The sequence below is a fragment of the Orycteropus afer genome, unplaced genomic scaffold, assembly GCF_000298275.1.
Source record: "Orycteropus afer afer isolate SDZICR_OR568_19922 unplaced genomic scaffold, OryAfe1.0 scaffold00376, whole genome shotgun sequence".
Classification (NCBI taxonomy): Eukaryota; Metazoa; Chordata; class Mammalia; order Tubulidentata; family Orycteropodidae; genus Orycteropus; species Orycteropus afer.
Genome location: NW_006921963.1, coordinates 755,590 through 765,644, shown reverse-complemented (window position 1 = coordinate 765,644; position 10,055 = coordinate 755,590). Strand labels below are relative to the sequence as shown.

The window sequence follows — 10,055 nt, the reverse complement described above, 5'->3', positions numbered from 1 at the left end:
TCAGGAGGACCGTCATTCCACTCAGGACGTCACTGGTGTCCCCTGGCCCACAGGCTGCGTTCCCTGTGCTGCTCAGCTACAGCCAATTTCCTGACGCTTTCCGCTAGTCTTTACAAGCAAAGCAGGCCACCCGCATATGTTTGCAACGTGAATGAATGATTACGAAAGCGGTTAAGGCAGCCTGACAGTTACAGTATTTTCCCAAAAATGCACTCCTATGCATTTGCACTGGTCCAGCTTATTAGTACTTACTTTCAGTGAGGCTGCTTTTAGGATGAGGAAATACAAAAAGGGTGGGAGATGGTCTATGACGCCATGAAGCACAATGGTTTTTCTTTGTGCTTCCACATCCCATCAGGGGTTACAAAGGCAAGGAGAGGGCTGTCTTAAGGAATGGCGTAGCCTTAGCGCACTGGACGTCTACAGGAAGAAAAATCAAGAATGAAAAAAGCTGTAAACAGACATTCTAGATGCAACACTACTGTTGGCAATTATTTTGTGCCACCAGGAAACACTTGCTCTGACCAGGGACACATGTTTGTCAACCATAGTTTCAGTCCTCCCATCCTTAACAGATGATTCTTAACCCCAAAACACACACATGCTCATTGTGCCAAGTATCACTGGGAAAACAAAAAACAAATCCCAAAGCCCAAACTCTGACTGCAGAACTGAACTGAACCAACTAGTAATTTCCCTGTAAGTTACTAGACACCTCAAAGAGCACTTCCAACCTTTGGGATAAAATATTCTTTCCTGTGGCTTAAACTGTACCTGGTCGTTAGGGAATGTTTACTAGTCACAGAAACATAATCACTTAAAGATGCCTCGGTAGTGCCATAAGTTACTGATTTTTTCCCCGTATTTAATTCTATCTGGGACAAGGTCTAAACTCCACAGGCAGACAGTTAACAGACTAAAATGTCATGTCTGAGATCCCAGGGAAAATTCAAGGGGCTTGTAGAGATTTTTTTTAAAGAGACTAGCCATAGTCCTGGAAGGACTCAAGGATAAAAATTACTATTCACCACTGGGAAAATAAAACCAGTTCTATTAACGTTTAACTGATTATAGCAACAACGACAAAAAGCATGCTGTTCAAACTCTTTGCCTAATCAAGTTATAATTCTAAGACCATTTCACAGATTCAAAGAGATTTCAAACGAGATTTACCTACTAAAGAAAGATGCAAGTTTCAAATGAGACAAACATTCAGCTCCTGATACTGCCAATTCCCGCACCTAGTCCATCTTTTTCAGAAATAAAAGCAGTAGATGAAGGAGGGCTAGCACAGGTGAACCACCGGCCAGACGTGCATGTGCTGTTGGAAGCAGAGTAGTGTGGGCAGTCGTCCAGCAGTCACCACCGCCGAGGAGGGGAGCACCGCTCTGGCTTCCAGGCTTCCGTACAGTTCAACGGGGAAACTGAGCAATGCGGTGTGCACAGGACAGAATGCAATGGGCAAGTGGCTCAGTTACCTTACGCACTACGGTAACGTCCACACAGCTGAATATGTACGTCTTAAATATGGTGAGGGTCTAAACTAGCCACCCTAATGTGAATGGTCTCCAGACTTGCCAGTCACCTGCTAATGCTCAAATTAGCAGCAAAATAAAGTTAATCCCTGGAAACATTTCCCAAGAGGTATTCATGACAATAATAGTAATAAAAATAATAATAATGAAGAAGAAAAGGTGGCGTAGAATTCATAGCTTCATACCCAGCAATACTGAAAAGGAAAGTTAGAAATGGAACAGCAAGAACATGGAAGAGCCTATGACTGAAAACAAAACAAAACACTAACGTTTGAAAGCATGTACGTAGCATGCTGTTTCATGACAAAGTGACAAATGCTATTCAAGGAGAGCCAAGACCATATTCTCCTGACACTGAAAAAAAAAGGGGGGGTGGAGGTGGGGAAATGGACATATTAACTATTGAGCAGGAAAGCATTGCCGGGATCTTGTTGAAGTGTGAGATTTTGGTGAGGTTCACATTTTTCCTAAACAAGAAATGCAATTTGCACTGACGGCTGCCGGATGGCACACACTCCACTCTCACTGGTGAGTCCTGGGTAAGAGATGACGCCTTCAGCACAAAGAAGAAATCAATGAGTTACGAGAAGCAGTCCTAACCAAGACCGACGGGCAGACACAGAAGTGCACGTGTGGTACTTTGCCACGCATTGTGTCAATGTGCCGTCACTGATGTGGCAGGAGGCAACGCCTTTTTTCCCCGAGTTACAGACAAGGACAATGAGCACTCAAACACTGGCAGCATGGAGCTTTCCACACTTAACACACAAAAAGCACCACCGGAGAGGGACAAAGGGCAGACACACACAGGGCTCAGAATCCACTTTTCCCAGGAATCTTTCAAAGGTGTTAACTGCGCTACTACATTTCAAAATGCCAATGGCCTCCGTGATCAAATTTAGAAGGGAAAAATTTAACTGCTAGTGACCGGCTTTCTGGCTATTCAATCTGCCACCTCCCAGGGTGTATCCTAAGAGTCAAGGCAGCCATGGCACACACATCTTTGCAAGATATGAAGGGAGTGAGAGACTTCATTCCCGCCTCTACCCACTTCTATCTGTGGCAGTAGGAGAAATGACAGTCACCCACCTATCACTCTCCTCTGTAATCTATTCTCTGACGTGCATCCGTCCTCCACTAGCGGAGAAAATACCTGAGAAACATTAGTGTTAAAATATTGCCCTTTACAAAGACGGGTAGATGGGGCGAAAGTGCAGAAAGCAACCGTTTCCCTCGGTTTGTTTCACTGTTAGCGTCACAGTTTTAGGGCTCCTGGCACCACACGATAATGAGCAGCGAAGACATATATTGCTCAGATGAAACCCAAGTCAGATAACTCCTCCTTCTGCAGAGCACGCCGAGGACAGTGCAACTGGTTCACAGGTTTCAAAACCCTAGTGTGCAACAAGTCATTCCATTCTCTAGAGAGGAGTATGTCCAACTGCTAAAGGGAAGTCCAAGGTGTCGTCTGTAATTATCCCAGTGAGCTTGGTAATGCTTTGCCTACAGCTGTCATTTGGTTCACTGGTAAAAGAAGGCGCCACTTTCAACAACTGACAACTGAATCCTCCTCCCATGTACACACACACACGTGCACCCATGCGCGCACGCACAGACACACACGTGCACACACACACACACACACACACACAACCCGGCACATGACCTAAAAAATACAAAAGCATAGAGGGCTTTGGTGGGAGGGGAGGGATTTTAAATAAATAAACATTTTACAGATGAAACACTTGGACTGCGGAAATTCACTGAGGTTTCTGAGAAGGCCGTGCAGAGGTTTGCATGCCAGAAGGTAACTTTTTGGAGGATTTCTCAGCAGACTGCCTGCCTCCAGGAGATGAGGGAGCTCCAGAATCTAGCTGGGAAGACTTGGATCTGCGAGTGGACAGCAGCGAATGTCTTGCAGAAGCAGGGTCCTTGGAAGTAAGCTGCTCTTTTCCAGCTGCATCTGTACTGGGCTGCTGGGACCCCAGAGGCTGGCAGCCCCTCTCCAGCGCCTCATCCACTGCGCTCTTACAAGCCGACTTCACAGAACTCCCACCAGCCTTCCTGGAAAGCAGAGCTGTCTTGCCAAGATCAGCAGACCTTCGGGTTTCCTTCTGTCTCAAGGCTGACTTGAAGAAGGACAGTCCCTTGTCCTCAGACTTGCTGTCTCTCTTCAGACCAGACTTCATGCTCATGCTGGGGGACCGGAGGCTGGCCATGGAGGAGCTCCTCACATGCTTGCTGTCCCCTCTGCCCTCCCCAACTCTGGCCTGGCCCCCCCAAGGGGAGCTGGGTTTGGAGGTGGAGGTGACGCTGGCCCTGTCAGAACCCAGGCTTTGTCGGGAGCCCTCTCGAGTCAAGCTTCTGTCTGAAGTCCTGCTCTTCCCAGGAGGGAAGGGCCCCCTTGTGGCAGGGCCTGAGGCTTTTCTGGCAGATGTGGAAGCAGTGTGAGTGAGGGAAGAGGCCACCTTTTGCTTCTGTGGTGAAGAAGACGGCCCAGTGTCCTGGGGTTTCGGGGATGACTCTTTTTTGGGTTGGGCAGGGGCAGGGGACGAATGACGTCCACTGGCCCTGGAAGAAGAATCTGCTTTGCTCCGGGAGCGGGAGGGCTTTAAAGAAACTTTTACAGGGACAGGAGAAGAGGGAGATGGACTTGAGAGGGAGGATTCCTGGCTGGCCAGGACGGGCCTCCCCTTCCGCGAGCTTCTGTCTGACTCCGAGGTGCCTTTGGAAATGGGGGATCTCTTGGGTGTGCTCTCTGGCTTCTTTGAGAGTGAGCCGGGGTGGCTTGGGGGTTTCACCTCTTTGACTGGAGAGCTGTCCACAGAATCACTCTGATCCACATAAGCAATCTGGTTATTGTTATCAAATGGATCAGAAACGGGGGGTAAGCGGTCCCCTTGTGCTGAGTTTTTGCTCTGTGCATCTACAAGACTGGAGTTCAATTTGCGCATGTCTGCTACTTCTCTGAACACACCTTCCATGACAGCCAGAGGGGCCCGACCCACAGCCCTGTGCTCACGCTGACTGTGACTATCACTTGCTTCCTGGAAACTGCTGGAAAGGTTTCTCAAGCTACCAAAGCAAGAGATGGAGACCTTGTCATCCTCCCCTATCTTCTCCAGGGTGGAGGCAGAGGTGTGCATCGGAGAGTCCCCTGAGAATCGGGACGGGGAGCTGGAGCGCAGCTGCAGCTTCGCAGACAGGGACCAAGAGGGTCTCATGCAATTTTCGTTGACAGCCAAGGGGCTGGTGACAGAGGATCGGGACGACAGGCTTTGACGCTGGACACTTCTCACAAATGGTCGAGTTGAGAATCCTCCTGAACAGAGCACAGAGAATCCCGTTAATCCACACTGAGAGAAATGGTCTAATAAAGTACTGGGGACAGGAGGGAAGCAAGCCGTGGAAGGGCAGGAGCAGGGGATTCAGATCAGCGTGTCTAGGGCTCAGGTGCAGCTCTGTCATGGACTAGCAGAGGGACTTGAATTCTTCTGAGCCTCAGTCCCTCACCTTTAAGACAGGGACAGTATAACTCAGGGGTCAGCAAACCAGCCCCTTCACCTTCTTGCTCTCTATCAGCCATCAGCAAACTTTGCCTGTAAAAAGCCAGATGGTAAATACTTTAGGCTTTGCAGGGCAATCTTCCATTGTATATGGAAGCAGCCACAGATGACATGTCAACACATGGGCATGGCTGGGTTCCAATAAAACTTTATTAACAAAAGAGCAGGCCAGATTTAGGCTGGGGCTACAGTTTGCTGACCCCTGGTCTAATACACAGAACTACTGTAGGAATTCAAAAAACAAAACAAAACAAAAACACCAACTTCAAAGTCCTGTGCCCCATGGAGAGCCTGGCACTCCACAAATGTTCAGGAATTGTGAACTACTGATCCAATTCTTCATCTCAGAGACACGTGGGGCTCCCAGAAGTGAAGTGCCTTGCCTAAAATTACATAAATATTCACAGGCAGAGCTAAGAGCTGCACTCGCAACCCTCCGACCCACACTCTTCAGCACATGCAGGTTGGCCTGTCACTTGAAGAGTGGATCAGAGGGTAGAGCTAAAGAGACATGGACACAGTACACGCCCATCCTGAGAGACCTATCCTTCCAAAGAATGTTCATAATTAGAATACACTCCTATTCTGAGTGATGTAATGCTTCCAAAGAAAGTATTCTAAATTAAATTCTCTATACACTTGGTACTCTAAGTGTGGTATTTGTAAAACTCTGTCTGCGTAAGATCCTAAGAGACAGGACCTCTTCTGTGGGCGCCCCAGGACACGATGATGCATAAAATGACATGGATTTCATCAACTACATCGTCTAAAAATACACTGGGGGCAAACTACAGCTTGGGTTTATTGACAGTGATTCCAGGTTTACAGGTTGCCTTGAAAACAAGCAGAGAGTTCCTCGGACCTCATGGCACGTCAGGAGCTGGAGGGGAGCTCGGCAACTACGGACCGACATTCTGTCTCACAAACAAAGCCGCAGCAGCCGGAAGTGGGGGCAGCGCCGGCATGGGGCTGCAGGCCTCCAGTCTGGCATGCCTCCTGCAGCCCCAGCAATGCTCCCTCCGTTTCATTTCTCAGAATGACCCGCCATCACTAGAGCAGATGCCAGCGAGGGCAGGGCCGGCTGCAGGACGAGACTCGTCGGGAGATGAGTCACCATCTGCATTACTGAAGCTAAGCTCAGGCTCCCAGCTCGCTCGCAGCGCTGGCTGCCTGGTCCATCCCACGCCTCCTGGGGCCTTGGCGAGAACCAAGCTCCGCCATGCCCATGAATGTCACTCAAAAGGGAAGTGAAGGTAAAAACTAGAGGCTGATTTTGATGGGATGCTCTCAGTTTTTATACTGTGCCATCTTCAGAAGTCCGAACAACTCTGTGTAGAGGCAATAGTTTTTGTTCTTGATGCTCCACCCTAAAAAGCACACACATGTTCCTCAAAGGAGAACAGTGTGGCAGAAGGTGACAACAGCCCGGGCTAGAGTCAGAGCCTCGGGGCAGGTGGGGCACGGTGACCTCTCACCAGGTGGCCCTGGGTGATCGCTTAACCTCACTGAGCCCCTCTGAGCGATTCTGCACATTTCTGAAAGCATTGTGAAAAACACACATAAAGCTCTAGCTTTCATACTGAAGCTTAAAAGTAGAAAATAATGAAGTGGAAGGAAAAAGTCCTACGTCAAAGAAGAAAAGAAAAGTGACCCTGTTTATCTAACATGTTACTCAGCAGGAGCCCCCAGCTAGGCAGCCCACTCTCTGGAACCCTGTGAGTACTCTAGAACCCTACTGAGGACCTAGTTCCTAAACATTTATGTGGAACTCTGTGCTGGATCCATGAGTTGCCATGGCGGCATTCTGTCACCAAAACCCACCATCGTCTTCGCTCCTTTCCCCGGTCATCTCCACCGACTCAGAGAGTGAGGCCAGGGAGGTGCGTCTGGAGGAAGCTGCCGAGGTCACGCTGGCTTGCTTGCTCCCTGGGAGCCGGCTCACCCAGTGTTCGCACAGGGAAGAACTTGTGGAGCCTGCAGAAGGGAGTGAGGGTTGGAGTCAGTGCGGGACCTGTGGCCAGCCTGAACTCCTCACGAGCACACTGCTCCCTGAGCTGGGGGGTGAACGAGGGTCCCATCACCGAGGTCAGCATTGAGCCCCAGACTCCACGCCTGCTTCAGTATCACCAGGTAGATGAAAAAGGAGAGTGGACACATGACAGGTGTCAAGACAAAATGCAAGTCTAGGAATGAATGCTTCATAAGGCAAAGTCTGAGACTTAGAAGCCAGCAGCAGAAAGTAATACAGACATTCATTCAACAAACGTTTATCAAGCGCCTCAGTGCCAGGCACTGTGCTGAGCACTTGCTGTCGTGTGTCTGACTGACACGAAGGGAAAATGACAGAGTATACAGTTAGTCACATTCCTCACCTCACTGTTCTGTGGAAATTTTTAACCATTTTCACAATATTCATACACAATATTCACACAGAGTACTCTGTACCCTGTCTGTCCAGGCCTAGTCTTAGCCATAATAGGGCCACAGCGACTGCCCTTGAAATCGAGTCCCTGAAGCATGATCACCTCAAGCAGACCTCAAGGGGGTGAGCTTTCCAAGCATCTCAGACCCTGCAGAGCACTGGGCCCCCCACTCTCTGTTAAGTGAGTGAGCCACTACAGAGGGATGGGTGTACTGGCTGGGGCTTGACTCCTGGCAGCAGGGCTGCTCCGCGGGAGCAATGCTTTCTTTCAGCTGCTTCACATGTACCCTCACAAACTTGAAGGAGAGCAGGCGTTAACAGCTCCTAACCTGACCACACACGCCCTTGTTGCAGGCCCCTGGCAGTTTCTTTCTTTCTTTTTTTTTTATTAGGATTTGGGTGAAGATTTACAGAGTAAATTCACTTTTCATACAGCAGTTCACATATACTTTGTCTCATGTCATTGACCTAAATTTACAATGCAGCAGCTCCCCTCCCACTTCCTCCCCATAGTTACCTCCTCCCAGTGTCCATCCCTTCATACTCTTCTGCACCCTGAGCTATCTCCCTGTGCATAAGCAGCCCTTCCTTCTCCCATGATTGTTCTCTCCAGGGCGTGTGTCTACTTGAGGTAAATGTTTAACTCACATACCTGTACTTTGTTTGGCTGGAAACCACAGGTGTGGGTTCAATTCCAGACCTGAAGGGCAACTAGGGGCCATAGTCTCAGTGGTTCCACCATGCTCTATTGGACCAGCAAACCTGGTCCCCACATATTTTTTTTTTTTTTTTGCCTCCAAACGATTTTGAGTTTTGTACCACATTGTTCTCCCTCTTTATGTAGGATCTCCTACATCCCTTCCAAGTGGATGGCAGTGGTAGCTGGGCACCATCTAGTTCTTCTGGTCTCATAGTTGTATAGGTTGCAGATCGGATGGTGTACCAGTCGCTAGGACTGATTGTTTCCATTAATTTTGCTTTTCTTCTTTCTTCTTGACGAGGAGAGACCCATTGTTGCATCTAGATGGCAGCTTCCTAGCTTTTAAGGTCCCAGTCGCTACTCGCCAAAGTAGTAGATGGAACAATGTTTTGTATAGTATGTTATCCCTGGCAGTTTCTTAAATTCAGCTCTGCACTAGAAGCATGCGCCCCCAGGTTTGCAGTATCTATGGCTGCATTCTTTCCACGGATGTGGGAATGGGTTCCTGCATTTATTACACGACAGGCCACACCCCAGCAGGTAAAGCCAGGCCAACGTACTATCACTATAGCTCTCAATCATTCCCCTAACAGAACAGGCCAACCTTCTTACTGGGGGAAATAGCCACTTCTAATGATGCTTTACCCTTTACAAAACGTAGCATTCAACAAAGCCACGAGGTGGGTATCACTACTACCCTCATACTACAGATGATGAATATGATAAATATGTGGCTTAGGGCCCAGATTGGATGCACCCCAACAAACTCAGCCAAAGCCAAGTCTCAGTTCTTTGTCCAAATCCTTCATTCTCTCTACTTTCAGAAGATGGTGCCACAATCAGTCCTCCGTTTACTCCACTAGTACTCATCAAGCACTTCCTCTGTGCGAGGGTCTACCTCACGGGCGTGCTCTCATTTCCTTGCCTGCAAGAGCTTTGGTTTCCAGATTAAATGCAAATGTGAAAATTAACCTATCTAGATGACAGACTCATGAGACCTTGTGGAGAGGTCCCCTGGGCCGCTCATTACAATCTTCTGCCCAAGAATAAGAGTTGGCCTTACCTGCTACCGAGCTGTTGGCTGACCATGAGGGTATGGCTGTCCGTCTCTGGTAGAAAAGGATGTATGCCATCTGTGTGCACACGTCATCTTCAGAGAGCTGCTGGACATCACTGTCATCAAAGCAGTACCAGAGGCCATCCACAGAGTTCTTACAGTATGCTGCCAAAGAGAGCCCGCCATCAGAACCAGCGCAGGCGCACCACCCACTCTACTGACACATGTTCACATCATTAACTCGAGAACATTTTAAGGCTGCATGTATCAACACAGAAACAGGTAAAAAAAAAAAAAAAAGTCCAGAAACACTAAATTATTCCAAATAGGTAAAATTCTGTTTCAGCTTACAAAATTTAACTCTGAACGGTCCTCAATCAGGGACAATTATGCCCTCAAGTGACATGTGGCAACAAATGGGAGATATTTTGGGATGTCAGAACTTGGGGGAAGGAGGGCTAACGGCATCTAGTGGACAGAGGTGAGCGATACTGCCAACCACCCTACAATATATAAGACAGCCCCAGAACAAAGACGACCCAGCCAAAAGGTGAACGGTGCCAGGGTTGAGAAACCCAGACTGAAACATATTGTAACATTTCAGTGCTTACTGTTGTGGTTAAGTGCTGTCAAGGCACCTCCCACTCACAGTGACCCTGAGTGCAACAGAACAAAACTAAACACTGTCCAGTCCTGAGCCATCCGGACGATCCCTGCTATACTTGAGCCCATAGTTGCACCCACTGTGTCAATCCATCTCGTTGAGGGTCTTCCC

General features: G+C 48.6%; 1 protein-coding gene across 1 annotated transcript in view; it reads right to left on the bottom strand.

The window, feature by feature from the left end:
* Positions 1–3,295: 3,295 nt before the first annotated feature.
* USP31 (ubiquitin specific peptidase 31) overlaps positions 3,296–10,055 on the bottom strand; it is a 148,956-nt gene continuing 142,196 nt past the window's right edge. Inside the window, exons 15-17 of the mRNA XM_007953193.2 lie at positions 9,287–9,445; positions 6,923–7,075; positions 3,296–4,857 (exon numbers count right to left, since the gene is read on the bottom strand). Of these exons, the coding sequence (XP_007951384.1) occupies positions 3,296–4,857; positions 6,923–7,075; positions 9,287–9,445 (1,874 nt within the window). The remainder of the gene's footprint in view (positions 4,858–6,922; positions 7,076–9,286; positions 9,446–10,055) is intronic.